Below are 25,813 nucleotides of genomic sequence, written 5' to 3' on the forward strand. Positions count from 1 at the left end.
GCCAGGCCTGTTGTCATCTTTCAGCAGAGGCTGGTTAACTAAATGTAACCATTTCAATACTATGCTCATGGTGAGGGCATAACTTAAGCTGAGACAGGGTTTGTTTCCACTATCAACAGAGCTCAGATCATTGGATTTGCTTTTTGTTCTTACTGCTGTTGCTGGCTTCTAAGCTGGATACCCACACCTTTAAGGTAAAGCGAGCAATTCACAAAACTTCCATTCAGCCCAATTGTCACCACATAGTGATCAGAGCAATGCCCTCTGGTTTTAAAAAGTGGTCTGTGGCTCCACAGGAGATGTGGTGAGATCAAACCACAGCCCAGTGAATGTGACAGGGCTTCAGCTCCAGGCATAGCGACAACACGCCGATTGGAAGGCAAGTGTAGTCGGGAGGGAGGCAGGAGGGCCCCAAAGGAGCCCCTGTGGACCCCTGGCTCCCTGCTGCTGGGCCAGCAAGCTCACCTACTGGCCGCACTGGGGCTGGACGGAGCTCAGGCTGCAGGTGGCTCTGGCAGAGCTGGGAAAACAGAGACCTTAAGCCAAAGGTAACGACCCACACCCGGCAGAAGGACACATTAGCACCACCAGTCCTAGTCCCCGTGCAGATGCCCCCGTGGCGGGGCCGGGTCGTCCTTGCTGTCCTGATTCCCCCGAGCTTGGCTTCTCTCCTGGTCTTTGGGGGTTGAGCTGGGGTCATCCTGGACCACAGCCCTGGCGAACTCAGTACAAAGGCTGATGTACCAGGCAGGCCTGAGGCCTTTCCTGTCCTCCCTCCTGGGAGGGACCCATGCAAAGCTGAATAGGGGCCAGAGAGCTTTTCCTCTGTCAGCAGCTCTCTCCCAACACCCCCTAGTTCCCGCCCATCAGAGATGGAACTGTGTTAGCCCACAAACCAGGGAAGGTTATGATGCCTGTGATATAATTCCTTGTCAGACGCACCCCAAAGTTCACGTGGGGTGGTGTGATGGCTCCCCTGCACCCCAGTGCCTGGGCCCATGTCAACCCATAGGAGGGTATTGATGGGTTGTGGGTGAGGGAGGGGGAAAAGCCATGGAAAGGGGGCTAGAAGCCCTGGGGAGGCGGCTGATGGAGAAGAGTCAAGCACACCCGTTTGGAAATCAGGCAGACTGGCTTCCCATCCCATGCCCGCCTCTGCAAGCCACCTCAGCTGGATGGTTGGACAAATGAAAAGTGCTGTGAGCAAAGTGTCCAGCAGAGCCTGGCACAAATTTAGCGCCCAGGAAACAGGAGTATCAGCCTCCTTGGAGCAGTGAGACGGCTGACACTACGAGGGGCACAGGGTGGTCTAGCACTGAGGAGCCCCACGGGGATGTCCCTCTCAGCCAGCAGGTAAAATGAGACATTGCCTTCTTCCTGTCTCCGGGGTCCACAGTGTCTGCCGTGTGTCCTCACCAGACTAGTGGCTTCTCACACAGCAGCCGGAGGTGGGGGTCATGAAGAGGAGGAAGGAGCAGTCCTCAGGCCACAGAGAGCCTTCGCCTCAGCCCTTGCACACCACCCCTGGCCGACGCGGGCTAACTGAGCTGGGGTACGGGCGGGGGGTTGGGGGTATGTGGCCAGTGGTACCGGAAGGAAGCACTTGCAACCCCCTTGCATCGATGTGCCTTCCCCCAGGAGCCTGAGCTCTCTGTGGGGGACTGAGAGCCAGAGACCTGGCCCCTGATATAGCAATTCCTTAAAAAAAAGACAAAACATCTTCAGGTGCTGTTCAGCGTGTTCTGGGGAAGCTTACCTTCTGATATCAGATTGAGGGTAGCGTTGCCCACAGCCAGAATTGGGTTCAGATCCGAATAGCAATGCCGGCTTATAATATGTCCCCCTAGGGACTAAGGAGAGAGAGTTACAGTCTTGGTCATTTTGTCCCTTGAACCCTAGCCACAGAGGCACCTGTTTCTGGCCCTCCCTGGTAGTGAAAGCGGCGAGAGGCGTCTTAGTCTCCTTTGGAGATGAGAGTCAGTTGGGACTGTGTGGGAAGCCCCTCCCACCTGCTGCTTTGAATTGGCTGAAGAATGGAGGGAAACAAACACTTGTATAGCATTGGGTATGTTCCACCCTCTGGGGAACCTCTTCTCATGTATTTACTCACTTGATCCTCACAGCAGCCCAGGGAGATGGTGCCATTATCCCCCCTATACAGATAAGACACTGGGGCAAAGAGACGTTATGAAACTTAATCAAGGTCTCCCAGCCAGGAAGGAGCAGGACTGGGATTCAAACCCCAGCAATGAGGCTCAGGGGCCCATCCTGATCCAGCCTGCTCAGGCAGAGATGCCATCCTGCCTTGGGCACACAGAATCTCAGCCTCATCTCACACGGTCTGAAACTGCCAGACTTATCACGGGCCATATTGGAGGCGTGGGCACCCACACCATTGAGGGAGAGTTGCCCTTTTCATCTTTCTGGGAAACTCCACTGGGATCTGGTCCAGCCTGTAGCATCTCAGAACATGGCAGGAAAATGACTGGCCATTCCACTCAACACTCTCCTCCCCATGTAGTGATGGAACCCACAGTGACGACCTAGGTGGCCATGATCTGGGCTGAAACATGGGTGAGGACAGGGAACCCCCATTCCTTTATGAGCATCTTGATTTTAAAGTTCTTGTTTCACTGAGTTGAAATTGGCATCTCTGGATTCTCACCTATTGGTCAAACCTTGACCCTTTGTGATCATATGGAATCCATCATACTCTCTTCTCAGGAGTCTAGATGTATGTGAAGGCGGCTCTGACTGTCCCCACCCCCACCATTCCTCTTTCTGTTGTGGTTTCCAACTCCTCACTCTCCTGCCACCATCTCCTCACCAGGTTCCAGGGTGTCAGTCAGAATTCTTGACAGAGGGAGGGAATATGTTGGAATCACTTGAAGAGTTTTTCAAAGGAAACACATCCTCCCCCAACTTCTCATAACCCAAGGATTTCCAGTACACCATTTAGGATATGTAGGGGAGGGAGCGTGCATATTTTGAAAACCTAACTATATCTCTTTCGCCTTATTCTGAGGTCAAAAATAATTAGACCTTGAAATGTGCCTCCTAGATCTGAGCATTATTCTCCAGCTGTGGTCTGAACAGTCTAGGGTAGAGGAGGTTCCCCTCCTTATTTCAGGTACTATGCTTCTGTTAATGCAGCCTAAGACCGAATTAGGTTCTTTGATGGTCTTATCAGGACATTAACAAAACCATGATGTTCTTTTCCCACTTGTACTTCCACTTGTCTATTCTACTGAACTTGATGTAGAGTCTTCTTTTAAATATGTTATTAAATAATATACGTTAAATATTACACTTTTATTTATTGTGCCTGTCGTTTCAATCTGCTGAGACCCTTTTGCATACTGATTCTGCCAATGCCTATTTCACCATTTCAGTGAGATTAAGAAATAGGTGCGGTGGGCCCAGTGATGGACCCAGAGGACGTACGGCCAGGTTCCGGATCTGCTGGCCTGCCAGGCTCTTCAGGTGCTTCAGGAGGGCTCGGAATGTCTGAGTCTTCTCCTCCGGGAGCTCAGAAACCCTCTCAGCCAAGATGTCCTCCACCTGGGCCAGACTGCAGCCAGCACCTATTGTCAGTCCTGGAAAGCAAATTGTTTTTATAGGTGACGTGGGAGGCGCAGCTGGATTGTAATCATGGCGCCAGGGCCTTGGCCTTAAGCTAGTTCAGTGCTCTCCACACTGGCTGCACAGAGAATCTCTGGAACTGGGAACAGCACCGAAGCCCTGCACCCACATCAGTCAAATCAGAATCTCTGGGTGCAGGACTTCATCAAAGTCTCCCCAGGGAGTCCTTCTGGGCAGCCAGGGTTAGCAGCCTGCGGGCTGGTCTACACTCTTTGGATGAACACAAGAAAATAGGGGCTAGAGAGTGGAATGACAGTAACAACTAGCAAGTGGTACACTGTACTAGAACTTTCCATGAACCCTTCCTGACTGACCACAGTGAAGCTATGCAAAGCTGTTTTGTGATTAAGAGGGGATAAATCTGATGGCATTAAAAAAAAACAAAGGTCTTTCAGTTGCTTAGGTCATTGTCTAAATCAAGAATGCTTTGCTGATTTCCATCTCTATAGGTAGACTTGTTACTCAAAACCTTCAACAGCCAGTTCCATGAGGGGCACCAGCCAATCAGAATGGACACAGTGCTGCAAGGAGCTGACCCTGGTTTATGTTGAGTGTCGCTGGGTGTGGGGGTGTCAGGGGTTCCCAGGGAGGGGCTGGGGAGGCGGGAGCAATGGGAGAGCATCCAGGAGGATGGGGGCAATGCTCTTTGCTACCTGGCAAGGAAGTAATTCTGAATTTAAAAATCCTTGCAGCCGTGTTTGTGAGTATTGGCAGGATACTAGCGCTGGCTTTGGGTTTCTCTGTAGTTGGGATATAAAGGGTTCAGATCAATCTTCAGAAATGAAGTCACCCAAACCATCAGGAGATAACTTAGCTGGACTTTGAAAGTTAATCTTTCACTTCCCCTGAGGTTTGCAGAAAGAATCACTAACATGTAGAGTCTGATTTGACATTACTTTCAGGCCTGGGTTGTAATTGCAATTAATCAGATTTTGGGTTTTTTTTTGTTTTTTTTTTTTAATAAGCTGTAAGCTGGGCTTTGATTTTTCTCTTGTGGATTGATCTTGGAGACTATTTCACCCTCCCACATAGCTTTATTTTTATCAATATTAAAAATGTACCTGGCATAATACTTCCCCAACTCCTGCCAGCATACCCACGTACCACCCTCTGCTGCTTCAGTAATCATAGCTAACCTAACTGATTGGGGGAACCACTAGCTGCTCCTTATTAAGCAAATCTTGCCTAAAAGTAACTAAACTGCTCCTCTGCCCTGGAATGTCTCTTAACATAGAGTCCTCACTCTGTTTCTGCTTCAGCATCTCATCAAAGGCACTCCGTAACACGGGATCCCAGCCCAGACCTGGCAATGATGATCTGTTGCTTCCCATCACCACGATTTCCAGTAGAGCTTGGCCTTTAACTTTGCAAAATCCAACTGACTGAGGTAGAAGAAGGCAGTTCAGCCTCAGGGGAGAATAAAATCCTACTGACTTCTCTAGAGCCTGAGTCCTCATAAGTACTGATTTCAAAATCAGACTGAGGCCAGACTGTACCAAGAAAATTCTATTTACTGTATGTCCATTTATATTTGTTTCTATCTTTGGTCACAAAACCTATTGTGTATTTCAATGGAGTTGAAAGAGCTTTATCTTTCTTTGATTCTCAGGATGTGGAATTTGTTTTGACTCCATGCATCTCTGAAGTCATGGGTCTGTGGGTTAAAGAAGCAGCGACTTTCTGGAAAACTTACTATACTAAAGATTTTGAGGAAAAAAAAGTATACTGAGCCAAACGTGTGTGTGATCTGGATTAGCATGCAAAATTTAAATAAACATAAGCCCTCACAGAAATTTACTCCCTGGGGGATGCTGATGGTGGCGATGGGCACATTTGGCTCCAGTGTACCCCTCCCCCACTAGTGTCCTTCACTCTTCTGGGCCTTAGGAAAAGTTTGGGAATCCTGGGAAATGTCCCTGGAGGCCACTAGAGGGTACTCACACTTAAAGTTTAAGAAGCCTCGAGGAAAGTTCATTGTTCATTTCCTCGGGTTTTAGAATTTGGCTCAACTTCGCCTGCAGAGTCTGAAATGACAAATAGTCAATTGGACGGGCCATGCGGTGGGCCAGGGGGACAGGGAATGGCTGTAATGACCAGAGTTCTGGATTGGAGGTGGGAGCTGTGTGGTTTGGTGGCTGGTCACCAGCCAGTTTGGGGACTTTGTGCAAGTTCACTTTCCGTTTGTCCTGGCACTCTCAAAGGTAGATATATTGCCCCTCCTTCAAACAGAGCAGCTTCTTTTCATTTGCTAAGATTTGTTTGAGTACAGGGTTGTGGTGCTAAAGACAAATTTGGAAGCCATGGGCTAAATGGCGCCTGGGGTGAAGACTAAGGGAAGGGTTTTCCTGTCTTGACCTTCTGCTTACATCAGTTGTCTACACTTGCAATCCACTCATTTTACTATGCCCTCTTCCTATTCTCTCTAAGATTTCAGATAAATCTAAGCCCATTCCTTCATTTTCTGAGTGGCACTCAGGTGTGCTTCCTGAGTTGTTTCAGGGCTGAAGCTGTGAGGCTGCAGTGCTGGGAAAACCAGGAAGGGTCCCTCTTGTTGCAAATAGGTGCGGTGAGGCCAGGGAAGGGCAGGCTGGCTGGTCTGCAGCACAGCCTAAGTCCGGCTGATGATGGTTGAGGCCGGGAAGGTAGGACTCCTGGATGGCAGGGACATAGCCAAGGTGGGGCCCCTCGCCTGCCCACCGCTGACCGCCAGAAACATATGGTGGCCTACGTGTCAGCCTGCACTAAGGCTTTCGGTTCAGTCAACCTCCTTGCTGCCTAAATTAAGGAAGTCAGTATTACCACTGGATCCCAAATTCAAGTTCCTGACCCACTCATTCATTTTTGTTTTGTTTTTCCCATTAAGTCATTTGTCTGTCATTTAGCACATAGTACGCATGCAGCTAGGACCTGCACATATATGCTGAGAGATCTGGGGGATGAGGAAAGGAGTAAAATAAAGTTCTTTTTTTGCCAAAGATGCATTTGCTGTGCAACTTGAAGGCATGTTTCCCTCCTACTCTGTGAGTGCCACCTTCCCTGCTGCAGTATCTGCACGAGGCGGGCCCCTAAGGATGTTGTGACTGGGGATGCTTGCAAGGGCAGGTCTTTGTCTCACTTGGCCTTTTGCTATTGTCCCCATGAGACAAGTAGCATTTGAGTGTCAGACACTATCTCACCTGTTTTCCTCCTTTAAAAATCCTCCATTCAACCAAAGGATAGTGCCGGCTTCCTCTTGCTGTCTTCCCATTAAAGTGACAGGGCAAGTTTACTGTCTTTGGGTCTCCATGGCTTTTTACAGGCAAGAATCCTATAGGTGGCTATGGAGTCTTGAATGATATCATTCAAGTACCCCATATTTTGTGCAAATCTTTTGACAGTAAAGTTTCATGGCAACAATATAATTTCACATCAGAAAAATGATGAAGAGTTGGAAACAAGCCAGACAAGATAAATGTATGAGGAGGTTTCAGACTATTTGGCAAGTATTACGTTTAGTGCAGGGATTGGTTCATTGATATTTTACTAAGAACACCTGACACTCACCATCACTTGTTTTAGACACGACACTCAGCTCAGAAATCCTAGCGGGAGAGAGGAGAACTGGGTGAAAATGTCCTTGAGATTTCATTGCAGGTCCTGAAAAGTAAATGCAGTATATATTTTAGAGAGAGTTAGGAAAGAGAAAATGCAATTTTTTGGCATTGAATGTTTCTCATAAAAATATTCAGATGCTAACTTCAAAAACTGGCAGGAAGTGTGTATAATGTGAAAGCAGTGGCCGCACACCCTGCCAAGTCATTTTATAGACATGTCCTCCCAGTATTTGTATTTATTTATACTCACTTGATGCATATAAAAATAGGAAATAAAATGGATGACAGGTTCTTAGAAAACACTTGCACGTGGCCACCAGGAGGTACACATAAAGGTATTTGTAAGAGCCCAAATGTGGAGAACACTGCATGTTCTTGAGCTACATAGAACAGATGGGCAAATAGTGCCCTGGACTCAAGGTGGTATCCAGCACAGCTCCGTGCAACAGTCCGGGCGAACCTCAGCTCAGGGATGTTGAATGAACAAAGCAAATTGCAGAGAGATAGCACTGTGGCAGTCTATTTATGCGAAGTTCAAAAATATGCAAAACTAAGTGACATATTGCTTAGGGACTCAAGTATATGCAGTAAAATTGTAAAAATGAGGAAGAGACCGACCAACATCATATTCAGGCTCTCCTTGGAGAGGAAGGGGTGGGAAGAGGATGTGGTTTGGGAGGGCCCAATGGGCAGTCAAAGTTCCTGGTAAAGTTCTGGTCCTTAAACTGGGTCTGAGTCATAACTGGGTGTGCATCGTTAATACACCTATACTTACTTTATAAAACTCTATTTTATTTACTCACTATTTAACAAAAATAAAAATTAAAAAGGATGAGGTAAGGTAAATGATAAGCGAAACTGATGCTTTTTCTCCACACCTCAAGGGCTTACACTGCCTACTCCCAGGGTATACCCAATTTTAGAGACCATTTTATTATATTATAATGTAATAATATCATATTTATAATTTTAATATTATATACAATTTATATGTAAAAGTATATATAGTATATATGCTAGCATTTATATGTAGTACATATAAAATGTATGGTAATATTATATAAATGATTATACAATTATTAAATTCTAGAACATACAATATAATAGTACATTTTATAATACATTATTATATTGTAACATTTTTATTAAGAAGGATCAGGTTTTTATCCTTACAAAGTAGTTTTTGTCAACTGAGCGCTGAGTGGGGGACAGGTAGTCCCGCTTGGCTCTGACAGTGTGAGAACTGTGGTAATCACTCACCCAGTGAGGTGTTGCCCAGGACGAGAGGGGCTCCTGGGTGCTTCACTTTCAGCTGCAGGAGCTCCTGGAGGGTCCCAGGGGAGATCCAGGTAATCCTCTCTCCATGAAAGGTCAGGGTTCGTTTTTCTGGGTTCTCTGTCATTCTCTAAGTGCAAATGACAAGGGTGTGTGCACGTGTACACAGCTGTCTTCCTGGGTTATGATAGATTCCAGGTGGAGGTATGTTCCTCTAGAGAGATTTCAGAAGTTCTGGGGTCCTCTTGACCCAAAAATATACTCACTACACACACAGGCTAATGCTTGAATTTTCATAATTAGACATTTTTTCCTTTAGCTTAAGACTTGTTAATATGTAGTTCTTTGGAGACAAGTGACAATATGAGGGGGCACCTGTCACTGACCCTTCAGTATAGATTAATTTAACATAATTTAGTATTATGGCCTTAAAATCATAATTATACTAATACTCTTAAATTAGTATCTTCAGGTTTTCCTCTGAAATCCAAATTCCTATCTGAATGAGTACTTGATGTCTCTTCTTAGATGTGTAATAGGCATCTCAAATTTAACATGTCCAAAACTGAGCTCCTCCTATCCCGTCCCCTTCCAAGCCCCAGAAAAGGACCCCTCAAAGGAAAAATACCTTGCTTCTCCAGAGTTTTCCCTTCCTCCATAAATAGCCTCTCCCCTTTCCAGATGCCCAAAGCCCGGGCGTCAGCCTTGACTCCTCTCTCTCTCCCACACCCTACATCACACCCATCAGCAAATCTTGTGGTTCTTTTCCCCAGATGTATACAGAATCCACCCACTCCTCACTGCTTGCATGCTGGCAGCCTGGTCCCGTACCACCATCTCTCAGGATGGTGTTAGTGCCCTGATGGGCTCACTGCTCCTTCCCTCACCCCTCCACAGGCTATTCCCATCCCAGCAGCCAGAACAATCCCAGACCCCTTTACAACATTAATAGGAGGGGACCCCTCTTCTGTCCAACCTCCCTAACAACTTCTCATTTCTTGCAGAGTGAAAGGCAAGCAGCCCAAGTCCAGCATGGTCTGCCACGCGGCCCTGCAGTTTCCGACCTCCCTGGTTCCCTGTGCTCTGTCCCTTGATCGGGCCAGGAGCTCTCCCCTCCATGGCATCCCCGCACTTGCTGCTCCTTTGTCTGGATTGCTCTTCCTCCATGGATCTTTGTGGCCAGCCCTCTCACCTCCTTTAGGACTTTCCTCAAACTTTACCTTATTGCAGAAGTCTTCTCTTGCCAGGTATTTAAAATTGCAGTCCCTTGCCTCCTATACCCCTGCTCTGTTTTATTTTGTTCTCCTTCTTACTTGCTAGCATACTATCTCTCTTATCAATCATCTTGCTCATTGTCTGTCTCTCCCACCAGATTGCAAACTCCTCAGGGGCAGATCTTTGTGTGAGTTTTGTACTCTGCTGTATGTTCAGTGCCTAGAATAGTGCCTGGCATATGCTGAATATTTAAGGTTTGTTAAATCCATGAATAAACACACCAGAACCCCTTCAGAAGTAGGTATTTTGTAGAATGAGACCACTGGATGTTCAAGAGAAGCTGACAGGGACAGCTGAGGAATAGGGAGGCCCTGGAAGTGCTCCTTGGGGTCAGTGTCCTGGAGGGGCTGGAAAGACCAAGTGAGAAGCTGAGAGAAACGGGGTTGCTTGGGACAGTCAATAGGGACACACTGCAGATGACAATGATGAGAGTAAGGATGAAATCTTTTTAAAAATAGCCCCAGCCAAGGCTTCAGGAGACGTGTGCAGGGCCCCCACCAGGTCTTGGTGAGCTGGGCAGGGACAGGCATCCTGATTTGATCAAACATTTCCACTATTTGCTAATTTTACAGGATGGAAAGGATGATTTTAGAAAACTGAGCTTATAACCAGTGACATTTAAACAAGCACACGAAACACCTAACTCATCTTACCAAGAGTTCTGGCGGAAATATGAGCTCCTGGGTAGGGTCCAAGGGCTGGAACTCCTCTTTCGCAAATAACTCTGTGCAAATCTTTATAAAGGGCAGAAGAAGATGGTTCTGTGAGCCCCGCTCAACTGGAAACAGCTTTGTAATTCTTTACATTAATTAGGCAAAATGAACATAGCAATAACTCTTCAACTCTCCGTGGATGGGAAAATAGTTCAAATCAAATGTTTTTAAATAAGAATCTTGTAAAAGAAATACTGGTTTGACACTAATATGATACTAAAGAAAAGAGTATTCTATGAAATAGTTCAAACAGTACCCTGTACAAAGCCAAGACAGTCTATGAAAAACAATCAGAGGTCAAGTACGCTTGGGAAATCCTCTCCATTGCACCCCAACCACTATCCCCTCACCTGTCAAGTCAGGATTCAAAACTCTAATAAAAGCTCTGAGAAGTCCTGGAGTTTAAGTGAAAAAATGTCTCTAAACATACATGCCCATGTGTAAACACCACCCCCCGACACCCACAACTTGATTTCATAACATTAGTTAACATTTATGGAGTGCTTATGTTTCAAGTGCTTTTACATGTATTAATAATTTATTTAATCTTCACAACAATGTACAAAGAAATTAAATTATTATCCCCACTTTACCTATTGGGAAACTAAAGCACTATGAAAAGTTACTCAAACTGTAACCTTGTCTGAATCAAATATGTTTGAGCTTGGGAAACTCTTCCTCCCAGAAAACATTCCTAAAGAGGTAAGACCAATCAGGAGAGGACTGTGAGACGCCGGCCATAGGGCTGTGTAGGGGGACAGCCTGGGTGGACAGAGGGGCAAACAGATCTGGGTTTATCCTCGGCTCTTCTGATTCCCCCAGGGGAAAGTTACCTAACCTCTCTAAAGATTAAGTAGAAATAATGCCTATTTTGAAGGGTAATTGTGAAAAGTAGGTGAAATGACCTGACATTTTTCCAACCCTCCCCCTTCTTTCCTTTCTCTTGAAGGCCTTCCCAGGTTCCAGAAGGAAAACTTGCAATTGTTCCTTGGGTAGGTTCTAAGTAGGACCCCAGACTGAGGTGTTACCTGCCAACGTCTGAATGATCAGTTTTTGTGTTAGTTGGAATTAGAAATGTTGGCAGTAGCTGGGGACAATGATGTGGCATATCTCTAAAACCTAGAAATACAACAGTGTCTGAGAATGAAATGGAAAGCGAGTGTAGTGAATCAGAGCTGAGGAATTAAAGTTCTCCTAAACAGGTACTAGGCCAAGACATCACAGTTCCCCCATGGAAGATATTAACACAGCAGCAAGGGAAGGGACATTAGGGGGGCAGTCACCCGCCATCCAGCAGGTCTACCTGATGCACAGGGAGAGGTCTTCTATGATATCCCCCTTAGGATTATACAACTGCTCTGTGTGCATGCTCACCAAGCAGCCTTTTCCTTATAATGTGGCTCACTGTGTATGTTTTCTTATAGGGAAAGGACACGTGGCTCAGTGATCATAAGATCTACCTTAAAATTGTATTTCTCTTTATAAATGAACATTGGGGCATGGTCCAGTTTAAATATCATGTTCTTTTGGGTTTGGTTAAAGTGAGTCAGGTGGTCCCCAGAGTCCATGCATTGCCCAGATTGAATTCCTGAGGCCACAAAATCAAGAATCAGACTTTAGAATGCATTGACTCCTTCAAGATGCACTGATCCTCTGTGAAGTGGCTGCGGGGGGCGGGGGGGTGGAGGTGCAGCCCCCTGTCCTTGGCACACCCCTCTGTTCCACTGCACACCTTCTTCAGACCAAAATAAAGTGATGGACGAGGCCAAGAATGGGAACCGGGTAGATGTGAAGGCTGGAAACAGATACAGCAGGGCGATGCTGGGCTCAGTTTTGTATAAGGCTGGCCCTGCTCGCTTACATTTCTGTGTCTACAGAGAGCAGGCTATTTCCCCTGTATTCTAACTTCTTTAAGTGATTCCTTTAAGAACTTGGCAGTGAATCTTTTTTTGGAAACTAGTGTCTCTCAGAGAGCAAACCTGGAACTGGTGTGTTTCCGGCTGGGCTTCCCAGCTGTGGGGTCATGAACACACCCTGGGACTTTGACCGGGCTCCTCAGCCCTCCGGGGTCGCAGTGCCCTCTCTCTGCAAGGCGGTGGCAGCGATAGAGGACAACTCTGCCTGGAGGGCCGGGCGAGGACGGGACTCAGCCTAGCTGGGCAGGTCTTTTTCCTCCTGTCTCAGTGGGTTTCTGTTTTGTTGTTTCAGCCTTCCAGAGAGTGAAGGGGTTCCTCAGAGGGTGGACTCTGAACCACCGCTTTACCCAGCTCCCAAATGAAAGGTGGTTTATTTGTGTGTGCACTCTGGACGATGGTAAGGAAAGCAGAGAATGGCCAGCAAAGCTAACAAGCGCAGTTTCAGCCCTGGCCGGCATTAAGCGATACTTTCAGGGAGGGGACAAACACCAAGGGACTCACATCACTTTTCCCGCCGAGCGAGGAAAGATCATCTTCTCCTGGATCCAAGCAGCATTTTCCTGTTCCGTTCTGTGGACAGCCGTTTGACTCCTAGGACAGTGAAAGGTCTTGAGATGAAAAACTTAGCATGTAAATGGGTGTGTGCCTTGAAGGGTTTCACAATTTAAATGAGACTCCAAACTCTTAAAGTCATTTTCGGTGGTTTCTATTGCAATAGGGATATTCACAAAATCTTTCTTCTTTAGCTTGATTTTTCAAATAAAATGATACAGGTAGAACATATAAAATATATAATATATACACAATATATAATATATAGTATAAAACAATAATAAAGAATAAGGAGAAACATAAAAGAAATAAATATAATTATCCTGTTCCTCTGATAATATTTTAATATAACATATATCGTACTATATTTATAATACAATATACTTTTTATTTATTTTTGTTTATTTATTTGCCTATTGTTTTGTTCATTTATTCCCCTATTTATTTATATCATAAATCTTTTTCCATATCATTTAAACATCTTTAAGATATAATTTTTCCATCTTCTGGCTATCCCATAATATATTGGTAAAATTTGTTATTGATGTATGTTTAGTTTTTTCCCTACATTTTATAACTAATAAATAACATAATGAACATTTCTGTTCACTAGATGTACAGTTTTGTGTACATCTCTGAATTTTTTCTTAGGTGAATTCTTAGTGGTAGAATTAATTGATAACAGATAACAAGGCAGTAACAATTTATCCATTTTCTAGCATATATAAGATTCAACAACATTGAATATTATCATTTATATAAGGACCTTAAAACAAAGAAAAGAAAAAAAGTAAAGATGAAAAGAAGAAAAAAGAAAATCATTTTGGAATCAGATCTCCCTGAAATTTGCGATCTGCATGGGACTGAGTAGGAATGAATGGACAATCAATGAATTTTAAAGCAGGTTTCCACTTGCTGGTTCTCTCATTTCCCATCTCCACCAAGCTTACTTCTTGTATCTTCTTCCTCAAGTAATTTCTCCTATGTTTCTAGGAAAATACTTTTCTTCCAGATACTTCAGTTCTCTGTCTGCACAAATGTCTCGGGCTGCCATCTTCCTAATTCTGAACAAGAAGCAAAACCAAGTGGGCCGACAGAGTAGTGCCTCCTTTCTCGCTCAAAACTCTGAGCACTTCCATAATGGGCCATGAGTCAGTGGCAATGGAAAAAGCCAGTCTTCTCTTGCCCGGTGGATAGAAGCCTTGAGTATTCCTACCAGGACTCAGTTCCTTTTACCCATTAAGGTCCCTGGGGCCTGTTGGCTGCTGGGTGGGTCTCTGACTATATTTTTGCCTTTATCCCCAGAGTCTGTGCCTGGAAAGGTGGATAACATCCACGTTCCAGAGGGAGAGAGATTTCCTTTACCTTCCTTTATTTGTATTTCACAAGTGCTTTTCCATTTACACCAATAATTTGATGGATTTACAAGCTATTATATTTTATTTCTCAGCTCATCAACTTTGGCTCCCCTGTGTGGCAAAAGATGAGACACACACACACCAGAGACCTGCCTGGCTCTGGGGAGTGGGACACACCTCCTGGTCTACTTCCAGGCCCACATCTACTATTTGTGGGGCTGAGGCAATACAAATGGAGGTCCTCCTATCTGGCTCTGTCCTGTACTGTGAGGGGCCTCACACACCCCAGACTGAATGTTCAAGCTCCGTCCAATTCCTCTAAAAATAGGCAATCATTGGCCACTCTTTGGTCTTGGGGTGCACCTGCTGGTTTTTATGATCTGCCATAGGAAGATGGACTTGGAGAAGAGGCTTGTGCCTGGGAATGGGGTCAAGATCATATTTGGAGCTGGTCTAGAAAAGGGTAGAGGCTTAAAGTGAACAAGTTACTTTGGCCCCATGACTTCTCAAGAAAGGCCGGAGGAGGACTAATGAAGGGCCTTCCAAAGTGTGGGGTCCCCCTTGCAGGGTCTAAGGGTGGTACTGCCCACATCCATCCTGCTCTCAGTGGAGGATGATCAGAGGTGTCTGGTCTCCCTGTCAAACACTATTCATAGCATCAACAGCATCCTCAATGACAGTAGAAATTATTTGTTGAATTCTCACTAAGTGCCAAGCAAGACTTTGCTGCATGACTGCAATTTCTTATTTGATCTTCACAGCAGCCCAGTAAAGTATCCCCATTTTGTGAAGGAAACTCCCTGCCCTCTGTAGTTGGGGCAAATTTTGGATTCCACTCTGTATTTTTGACTTCTGTATCTGCTCATACTTCCCAGCTGGTCTGGATTCTTGGAACTAACCTTGCCTCTCCAAAGCAAACCCCGTGCCTTTGCTTGTCTCCCTGGGTTTGCTGGAGGCCTCCTACCTGTCTTATCCTGATGCCTTGTTGGACTAGTCTTGGAAGATGTCTGTCTGGCTGGCTAGATCACCTGGCTTCGCTGTGGTGTGATACGGAGCATCAAAGGTGGTGTAATGTTCACCCTTCCCACAACAAAGAGCTCAGGCACTCCCGGGAGTTAGCTGGAGCTAACTCATGTGGTCTTCCTTATGGTCTATTTAGGTGTTCTAAAAAATTCAGCTCCTGTAGTCCCAGCCTGGACCAGCTGTCACTGTCATTCTTGCTCTGTGGGGTGTTCCCAAAGTCTCTTACTCACCAAGCAAAAGGTCTTTCCACTGGCAAGAACTGGCCGATACCCAGTGCAGCGGCATAGGTTACCTAATCAGAGAAGAAATACGATCGTCAGTAGGCTTTATTTTCACTGATTTCTTTAGAAAGTTAAAACAAACCTAGGTGTTTTGTTTTTGAAAGTATTTAAGCATCTGCCAGATGGATTACTGCCTTTTTCTTCTTCTTAGACAATTATCCTTCCTCCCACCTCAATTCTAGTTTTATTCTTTGTTCTAAAGAAGATAATAGTCCATCTGGTGAGCTCACTGTCATCCACCTATTAAATTATTTATTCAACATGTATCTATCGACAACAACTATATTTCAGATACTGTGTAAGATACAGAGGGCCCCAAATAAGAAAATATAGGTTTTTTCTAAGGCACTATATGAGTGAAGTGTCACTCCTTGGACAGATTATTAGTAGTGCCCTTCAGTGGATTTTAGGTCCTTGCAGACCCTGGCCCTTCTCCGATTCTCCTGAATGAGAATGTCTGGGGACAAGCCCAGGAATCTGCATGTAAGAGGTCTTCAGGCAGTTCTATTTCATGGTACAATGTAAGGACCTTAGGTTTCCATGGATGAAGACTTGGGGTGGTCAGGGTAGAGGAGGATCAGTGTGGAATGAAGTTCATCTGGGAAGGCTTCACAAAGAAACTTGGACTTGAAGGATGGGGAAGCAATGGATTGATGGAGAATAGGGAAGGGGCACTTGGGGTTCACAGAGCAGCATGAGCAAAGGTGCAGAAGTGGAAATTGTGGAGGATGGAGGTTGGGGAGGAGACTGGCCAGGAGGAGTCACAGAGCTGTGGAGGAGGAGTGAGTTTGGGAGGCCACTTGTTAGACTGGTCTGAAAGCCAGGAGAAGGGGGGTAGGCTTGGCCATGCTTGAGGGGTGAGTAGCTGTTGAAGGACCTCAAAGAGTGGACGGACCTAAGGAAGGCAGGATTTTAGATGACTTGACCTGATTTTCTGTAATGGAACAGAGAGAGTAAAGGAAATCTTCCAGCAACTGGCAGATTTGGAGAGTGTGTTGTGCTCACTGTTCAGGTCTCAACCTAAGAATTTGTGTATCTAACTGATGACTTGTTTGACTTGTTTAGGGATTGTTGACACTTGAACATGAGGTTTATTGAGCCTTCAAAAGGGATACTTTTTTAGTAATTTCAACCCACTGCAGATTTTAAAGGATTTAATCCCTGGAACCTATGAATGTGACCTTATTTGGAAATGTGCAGAGATGCAGATGTGATCCAGTTAAGATGAGATCCTACTGGATTAGGGCAGGCCTTCACCCAGTGACTGGTGAATTTATAAGAAGAGGGAGGGGAGACACGCAGGGGAGAAGGCCCAGGAAGATGGAGCCAAAGATCAGAGTGATGAATCTCTGAGTCAAGGTGCACCAGGGCTGCTGTCAGCCACTGGAAGCTAGGATGATGTAAGGAAGGATCCTCCTCTAGAGCTTTGACTTGAAACTCTTCGCCTCCAGAACTGTGAGAGAAGAAATTCCTGTCGTTTTAACCCGCTCACCTTGTGAAATTTTGTTACAACAACCCTAACGAAGACAGCCACAAAAGTCACTGGATAGAGAAGTGGGGTGTTGAGGTGGGCCCCGTGCAGTGTTTAGTTCTCTAGCAAGCACTTTGACATGTGGGGTGCAGCTGGACATTCTTCTCTGCTCCTGGGTGGACTGCAGCCACCTTAGAAACAACCGAGGGCATCCCTGAGCAAGCCGGCAGTGAAACTGTGGGGGAGGGGGGGGTGGGGCAGCCCAGGATACACTGCTCCCTTACCTCGGGCGGGTAGTGGGTTTTCTCGAGTCAGACCTACCCCCCAGGGCTGCCATGAGCTGCTCTTCTGAGGGCTGCGGGTGGTTCCTGAGCAGCGTGTACATGGACATCACCATCCCTGGGGTGCAGAAGCCGCACTGGGTGCCGTGGCTCTTGGCAATCCGCTCCTAGAAAGACACAGGCATGGTCATAGGCCCTGCCTTCCTGCAGCCGCCACCTCCCACCACGTTCTGGGCCGCCTTGTCTCGGTGGAATCCGCTCCCTTGAGCTGCGCGCCCTCCCCTTGGACAGAGCCAGCCACTGTCCCCTATCCTCTGCTGCTCCTGGAAGAGGGGACTCAGAAGCTGTGCTCTGTTGTTACATTTGCTTCTCAAGCTCTGATGCCCAGATCCTTCTAGTTGGGAATCAGCAGTGTGCAGCCTTCCTTCCCAGATGGAGAAGAATTCTCCAGAAATCAATAATGACAAGGAAAGTGTGTGTAATTTCAAAAACACTTTTCTTGAACACCCCTGCGTCTTTCTCAACTTGGTTCTGGCCACGGGCCACCCCTTTTGGATGAACTTGGAGACTATTTACTATAGACCTGTTACTTTCTTCTTTAAATTCTTTTGTGCTGGCTCAAAAGGAGCTCTACTGTCAGAGGTCCAAGAGTTTGGACTGTGTTTCAGATCCTTGCTATTTAAAGTGTAGTCCATGGACCAGCAGTGTTGGTTCCATCCTGGGAGGGGGCTTATAGAAAATGCAGAATCTCAGGCCTCTGCTCTAAACCTCCTGACTCAGAGTCTCCATTTTTAACAAGCTCCTAGCTAATTCTTAGGCACGTTAGAGCTTGGCAAGCCCTGCTCTAGATTTCAGACTGTGGTATAATTCTAGGATTCAGGCTTGTCTGCCTTGGTGTGAACATCCTCTCTGACCTTCTCAGAGACTCTAGTAAACTCTGCTGGGTCCTTTGCCTTTGCTGACCTCCGTAGGATTGATTCTCAAGTGGTCCCTCCTGCCTGGAAGGACTTGCGGAGTTAGTTGGTCTGGACCTATGACTCTTCAACCCCTTGTGACAGTGACAGAGGAACTGAAGAGTTTTTGCCAACGCATGTCATGGTACTCTCCAAACCAGCCCCTTTGTTCTGGCTTCAAGTTAAGATTTGGAGAAACGATTGTCCTGGTGCTCTGGTTCAGTCAAACTCAATTCTGATTTTACTCCCAAGACCTCCATGCCACAGGGAATAATCTTGAATTTTACGCTGTTAGCCTCAGAGAGGTTTTATTCCATGAGTAATACCCTTTGTACAATATTTGTTCTGCCTCAGAGTCTAACAGGCATTCATCAATGTTTTCATCATGCTGTTATCATTCAAGCAAAAAAAGTAAAAAGAAAGATGTTCATCTAATGAAATGTGGATGATGTTTAGCTTTCTTTTAAATCACTTAACAAGTATTATTATCTTGATCAATATGCATCCAAAGCTTCTACTTACCAGATTGCAACCTAGAAGCCCCAGGCAGCACAGTCAACACAGCATTGATTAAAAAGATAGAATTAAGGAGTGAGAAGATTAGCACATGCGCTTACCTGCACGGGGTGAAGCCTGGTTTTGATGCTTCCAACACCCTCCACAGTGGTGACAGCAGCCCCATACAGAGAACAGATGGGAATCAGGCACGCCGTGACAGAAAAGTGTCTTTATATGAGAAACATGAGGGAAATCAAAAAGAGTAACACAGTTCTGCCTGATGGGGAACCTGGGACCCAAGAAGGGCAGCAGAAAACCCCCCAAGTCTGTGACTTAACCTAGAGGATGGGGAAAGGGTGGGGTGACCAGGAGGGAGAATTGAGAGTCCTCTAGGCTGCCTTGGTATTATCTGTAGGAAATGGGGATCCTTAGGGGGAGTATGAGCATTCTGAACTTCAGAAAAACTTCCCAAGCCCAGAACAGACCGACCTGGGTCTGGACTTGTTGGGGATACTCCACCTACTATTCATTTACGACATCAGTCCCGTAACAGGTAAGATGTACACCTTTGTCTTTTGACCATATTTGAGAATTGTTTTGCTTGTTAATTTTAAACTCTCTGTGTAAGGTCTTTCAGCAGAGTTGGATGATCTGTGCCCTGAGGCCATTTCTTGATTTCTTGGGCCAGTGGATTTGAGAGCAGCTCAAGTCCTGGAATCTGGCCCTTAATTAAAGGATGGAATTATAGCCCAGGTCCAGCCCAATGGGAGAAAGAACATTAGCGTGAGAGCCAAGAAACATGGGATCAAGTCCTTGTTCCACAACTTACTAGCTGCATGACCTTGAACAAGTTACTTCATCCTTTGGAGCCTCAGGTTCCTCATCTGTGAAATGAATGGTTGGCCTAAATTGGGGTTTCTTAACCTGGGAGGCATAAATAGGCCTTGGGAGGTCTACAATTTCCCTGAAACCGTATGTAAAACGTTATTAGTTTTTGTAAAAGCTCACAGTTTTTTAATCAGATTTTTGGAGGGATCTAAGACCCAGAGAGGGTTAGAATCACAAAGCTGGAAGGTCCTTTGAGATGGTCTTCAGCTGTGATATGAGAATGAAGCCTGGCCTCTGGGCGTCTGGGCAGGATACCTTATCTTCTCGGACGTGGGGTCCCGCTTAGACACCATCACCGTGCAGGCGCCGCAGCCCCCTCTTCCGCAGGCGTACTTGGTCCCTGTGAGGCGTACTGCAGGGGGTGGTCAAGGAAAGACTCCCAGGCGGACCCACCACCTCCAGTAGAGCTGCCTCCCTAGGGGATCACTAAAAAGGAACATCCTCTCCGGGGGGTGAGGTGCAGGTCTGAGAAGTCACTCATCTGCCTCCAGGTCTCGGTCAAGGCCACTCTGTATCTTATTGGCTGTGCGACCCAGGACATACTAATCTCTCCCTGCCTGCTTTCTCACTTGCAAAGAGGGAACAGTGATACCTACTTGAAATTCTCAGGCTTATCATAAGCATCTAGTAGCATAAAGGATGTCAAAGCCCTTGGGAAAATCCTGTTTCATTACAGGTATTCTTTTGGCTTCCACTCATGTAACTGAAAGAGGAACACTTATGTTTAGCAGTTTAATGTGTTGCTAGTTTCGGAGAGAACTCCTATCCTTATTGTCATATCCCGACAGGAGAGTCCCTCTGCTCCCGCTTGGTCCAGGTCCAATCCCAGTGCTCAGCCTCTACCCCCTCTCTTTAGTCATCCTTCTCCCTAATTGTGGTCCATTTCCACACAGTTTACGGATTGGATGTAATTTACTAAACTGGCTAAGTGGACTTCGGAATTGCTGACTTTCTTTTTTTTTAAGAACCATAAGACTTGATCTAAATTAAGTCATAATTATAAATGCTTATTAGAGAGGTATGTAAATAAATGGGGTGGGCTGGGTGTAATTGGAGAGCTTGCGCACCGTTTTAAATGGGAGACGACAGACAGTGCCTAGTCAGCCCTAAGCAAGACTGCTGCCAAGCAGGAATGACTGTCTTTCCGTTGTCCACGAGAAACTCCCACTTTAAAAAAATATGAGACTTCTTAATTTTAAAACATTGACAACTAATTAAAAACCATGTGGGCTTTTAAACAAACCTTGTAATGTCTGTCTTTTTTTTTTTTTTTTTTGGCTTCTATGAGCCATCCATTGGATTTACCAACTAAAACAAGTTTGCCATTATGAAGATCTAAATTTCAGAATATGGAATGGTAGGGAAAATTCTGCCGTGAGAAAATAGAACGTAGAGAAAGGTAATCTCCTATGACACATGCTCCTCCTGAATCTGGAGAATTTGGTTTTCCTCCAGGGCAGGGAACATGCACAAATCTCTATTATATAACCACCCTCCTGGGGATCTGGAAGGCCCTTAAAGGAATAATTAGTGCTGAAGTAAAGGGCTTAGCTTCTATTTCATGGCTATTAAATCAAGATATAAGAAACTCTGGGGAAACTTTATCCTATCCAAATAGCCCAATTAACCTGATATCTTTAGAACCATTGCCAAAAGCAAATAGAAGGCAAGGCCAAGGGGCCTGGCTGTCTGGGGATGAGGAGGTTTGATTAGTTCTCATAACTGCAGCTGGCCTGAGCTTTAAGGCAAACACAGACACGGCCAAGGCCTTGTTCAAAAGGGTCCAGTTCTTTCGTAGGTAGGTCAGCAGAGTGACTTCAGGGTCCGCATTCCTCTCTATCACCTGCATTAGAAACAGCAAAGAGATTGTGATGGGGGGAGAATGGGTGACCCAGTGGCATGCCCGCATGGTTTACTAACTGGGGTATAATATTAGGCCTGAAAGCAAACAGCTTTTACATAAATTCACAGAGCAGGAGAATCACCGCACAACTGTGCCACAACGCTCTTATCTGTGACTAGAGCTGGGAACCACTGCTGTGTGAAGATGCCGACGGCAGGTATACCGTTCATGTTCGCTCCACTATCTAATTTTGTGGAATCTTCCAACCCAGTTTTTTACACTTTTGAAATATTTCCAACAGGAGAGGGACTTGGATGCTGTGTGTGTGTGTGTGTGTGTGTATGTGTATGTGTGTATGTGTGTACGTGTGTGAGTGTGTGTATATGTGTGTGTGTGTGTGTGTGTGTGTGTGAAAGTTCCTTGAGGGAAGAGAGCTGAATAGGAAGGGTTTCTATTCTGGCATCTCTGAGACACCTCGCTTGGTAACATCAGGGATCCAAAGAGTTGGTGGCAGAAAGGGGAGGTAGGGGGAGTTGCTGCGTTCTGGCGTGCTCCCCGAGTGTGCCAGCCACCACCCCGCTCATCACAGCAGAGTGGCCAATGGTGAGCCTTGTGGCCCCACCTCAGGACCCAGGGCAGCTCTGGAGGAACCCTAGAATTCCTCTCTCCCTCACTTTGCAAAGTGGGGGATTTAGCATCTAAAGCCATGGAGAGACCTTCTTTGGTGCTTCTTTCCCATTTGCTTATTTCCTTTGACTTTGTCTTTGGGTGTCCTTCAAACACCTTCAGCCACTCTGCTGAATCAGAGGAAAGAAAGCTACAACGGGCTATTCATGTGAGGTTCTTCCTTTCTCCCCAGAAGAAAAACAGATGTGTGTGGACCTCAAAGAATAAAAAGTACAGAAAGATGCTTCCGAGTTGAAATATTACAATTCAGCTGCTCCCTGGATCTCTGGGGGGTTCTTATCACTGAAAGAAGGAGACCTCCTCTGCCTGCCCTTACTTCCGCCCCAGGTCCTTTAAAAGCATTTAATGAGAATGTGGTTGGATAACATTTTTATTATCTAGTTGACTCCTTCCCCACCACACAACCTGTGTTTTCTCTAACCTTGACTTCTTCCCTGTTCTGGCTGCAACCACTTCATTCTAGGGCTCATGACTCGGGTGGGATGTAGAATAGAAACTAGAGGAAGGAGCCTCCAAAGCCTCGGCCAGTGGAATAACTGAGTAATGATGGTCAATCCTGGAAGGACATAGGGGGCCGTGGAGACTGGATATAGGAGAGAGAAAAGAAGGGAGAACAGAAGGGATGGGCACATAGAGGCTCTGTGCTTCCATGGGCCAAGCCCCCATGAGGGACAGGGGTGAGGCCTCATGACCAAATCCCACTTAGGTCTACGGGATCAGAAGGCTGAGGGGCCCTGGAGGAGAGGTGACAAGACCCCGGAGAAGCCGCATATCGTGGAGCTAGAGAATGGTTCCCTGGAGAGACTCAGGAGAGGAACGGGCCGGGCAGAGGGCACTGCAGGTTAACAAGTGGCTGTGTGGACAGATGGTGAGGGCTGGCAGAGAGAATGCCAGGGAAGTGTCGTGGAAGGAACTTAACTGCAATTCAGGGAAAGAGAGGGCTGGAAATTGACCGCAATTACATTTCAGCTAATTCTGAAGAAAGCAAACTCAACAGAAAAATTAAGTTCATAAACAGAAAAATAAAGAATCCTCCATTTCTTGTCCTCCTGAGATATGTTACTGGAATAGCATGCTTCTGGAATATCAGGCCCAGTGCTAAGGGCTCAGAGCATTTAAGAGGTTCCTAATCAGTGAAACAAGCGTCTCTCTTTTAATCTTTACAACGGCCATAGGAAGTGGATTCTAAAGATGTGTGTTCTGAGGCTCAGGGAGATGAAGTAACTTGCAGAACATCATACAGTAACCAGAAGAGCTGGATTGGAACCAAGGCTGTCTGACACCGAAGCACCTTGATTAACCCCAATGCTTTAGTTCCTCCCCGCATTCCCAGAGGCCGAGCCCCAGCTGAGTGGAGGACAGGACAAATAAGCCTGGTTCCCGGTCCCTGGCTTCTTGTCCCTGACTGGAGGGGTCTCAACACAAACGGGCCACAAGTGTACTAGAAGTTTCCTGTTGTCTCTGCAAACCATGGTAGTAACACCCAACACACTTACCTTCCTCCCATTCACAAAGAAAACCAACTCATCCGATCTCGATGGGCAAGGCATTGCCCCTGTAAATAAGTTTCGCCTTACAGCTCTGGGTGGAAATGCTCCTTGGCACCAGCCGCGGGAATGAGCAGAAAGGATTTAGGTCCAAGCAACTGAAATCTCTCCCTGTGTGACAGGGAGGCAGACAGCTTGGCGCCCCAGAGAGCAGGACAGCAGATGGAGACTCCCTTGCTTCGTGGCCTTTTAAGTCTAGGGCACCTGAGTGGCCCGGCCTCCTCCTCGTGTCTCACTTTGCCTCCCACCAATCTCGGCTTCGAAGCTTGCTCGGTGAATGGCCCACACCCCTTCCTGCATCGTCGGAAGCTACAGGGCTTCAGTGTGAAAACCATAAGCAACCTTCTAAACTTAAACCCACTCTGCACACTGCCTTGGCCCCAGGAATATGTCCTGGATGGACTTCCTCCTTCTCAAAGAGAGCTAGCGGTGTGCTTTCTGAGAACTCTTGCTCTTCCCAGTGTTTCTCTGATTCTATCTGCAGAGATGTTTCCTTGTGGAAATCGTATGGATAATCTGGTCTGTGCCCTGCAGTGGAGGTGGGGGTGTTGCATCCACCTAGCCCCTCGATGCCCTTCGCACTTCCCCCTGCCCATGGGATTATTCCACTGGAAAACTGTGATCTAGTCAAGTCAACCACTTCACAGATAAGTAAACAGGGGCTCAGGTAGGTGAGATCAGTAGCTCAGGGTCACAAAGATAGTAAGCGGCAAAATGGGAATTAGAACCAAGCTCCCCTGGCTTGAAACACCTGTAAGTGTATAGATAGATGCATTAATTTAAAAAATCTCATTTTTGATCTGTTCGAAGCTCTCCAGTTGGGTATCTGTAATGTCCAGGGCTGGCTTCCCAGGTGGGTGAAGGCAGCTGCCCATGTGGTCTGGTTTCAGGAGAGACAAGACCTCTCTGATCACCAGCACTTCCTGGCACCCTGTCAGCAGTCAGCCCCTTGCCTTAAGGTGAACTCCCTGGGCGGCAACGCCTCAGGTCAGAGACGACCACGACCTGGCGCCCTCCTGACCTGGCTGACTGAGGAAGAGCCTCTTTCCCGCTTGGTCCAGGTGTGACAGCAGAATCCCTCCCCGCAGGGCTGTTGCAGAAAACACTCCTGATCAAATGGAGTTGGAAGCTGCCAACTCTTTATGGTCCTAATTCCTGGGTCCTGGACGGCTGCTTCCTACACCCACAGAGACAAGTGTTTACACCCACGTGCCTTCATCTGGGTGTGTACATGGTGTCTCACACGTGTTAAAATGTTGTTGAATAAATCCACAACAGGGTCATGAGAGAAGTTGGAGGTCACACTGTGAATTAGATAGGACCTTCAGGTCAGCCTTTTTGATCTTGACACTCTTTGATGCTTTTGTTAAAAGTACCCCCAGCAGCCCTCCGAGGCCTGGAGCACAAGGTCCAAACTCCTCACCCCAGGTGCAAAGCCCTCCATGACCTGTCCCTGTTTCTGGCCTCAGACTGTCCTGCTCTTCAGAAAAATCTCCCGATCTAAACAAACTATCCTCTCATCGTCATTCTTCTGCTTAAACCTGGCATTTCTCTCCTTGGAACCTTCCAGTGGCCCCCACTGCACTTAGCAAAACCCCATGAGCTTTCTGGGGAGTGATGCCGACCACAGAGTAAATACCCAATGAGAACTGGCTAAGTGACTTAAGAAGGCTCTTCCATGTCTGCAATGGTAGCTACCCTACGCCTGTCCCACAGTCACTTCCTACCCTACCCTTTTCTTTGCTTTTTAAAAAATTTTTTATTGAAGTGTAGTTGATTTACAGTGTTGGTTTCAGGTGTACAGCAGATTCAGTTATAAACCTCCCCTCTTCTTTATCTACCATCAAAAAGTAGCATCAAACCTCCCTTCTCTCCTTTCTCTCAATTTCAAAAGCATCTGCAGATCCAATCAATTGCTTCTTTACTTTTCATTCCATGAACCAAGAACCAGGAAACTAGTCTCCAATCTACCAATAATTGTTGGCTGTCTTTTCTATGTTTTCTTCTCCTTTTTCTC

The 25,813-nt window shown here is 46.3% G+C and overlaps 1 protein-coding gene across 1 annotated transcript in view; it reads right to left on the reverse strand.

Moving 5' to 3' along the window:
- The window catches only part of LOC105099170 (aldehyde oxidase 2), a 70,880-nt gene extending 47,081 nt beyond the window's left edge, over window positions 1-23,799 (reverse strand). The window contains exons 1-12 of the mRNA XM_010991954.3: window positions 23,746-23,799; window positions 21,505-21,562; window positions 19,975-20,071; window positions 18,951-19,059; window positions 17,421-17,547; window positions 15,578-15,639; window positions 12,916-13,005; window positions 10,439-10,519; window positions 8,496-8,640; window positions 7,186-7,278; window positions 3,445-3,596; window positions 1,757-1,850 (exon numbers count right to left, since the gene is read on the reverse strand). Of these exons, the coding sequence (XP_010990256.1) occupies window positions 1,757-1,850; window positions 3,445-3,596; window positions 7,186-7,278; window positions 8,496-8,640; window positions 10,439-10,519; window positions 12,916-13,005; window positions 15,578-15,639; window positions 17,421-17,547; window positions 18,951-19,059; window positions 19,975-20,071; window positions 21,505-21,562; window positions 23,746-23,799 (1,162 nt within the window). The remainder of the gene's footprint in view (window positions 1-1,756; window positions 1,851-3,444; window positions 3,597-7,185; window positions 7,279-8,495; window positions 8,641-10,438; window positions 10,520-12,915; window positions 13,006-15,577; window positions 15,640-17,420; window positions 17,548-18,950; window positions 19,060-19,974; window positions 20,072-21,504; window positions 21,563-23,745) is intronic.
- Between the last annotated feature and the right edge of the window lie 2,014 nt (window positions 23,800-25,813).

The sequence above is a fragment of the Camelus dromedarius genome, chromosome 4 (assembly GCF_036321535.1).
Source record: "Camelus dromedarius isolate mCamDro1 chromosome 4, mCamDro1.pat, whole genome shotgun sequence".
Lineage (NCBI taxonomy): Eukaryota > Metazoa > Chordata > Mammalia > Artiodactyla > Camelidae > Camelus > Camelus dromedarius.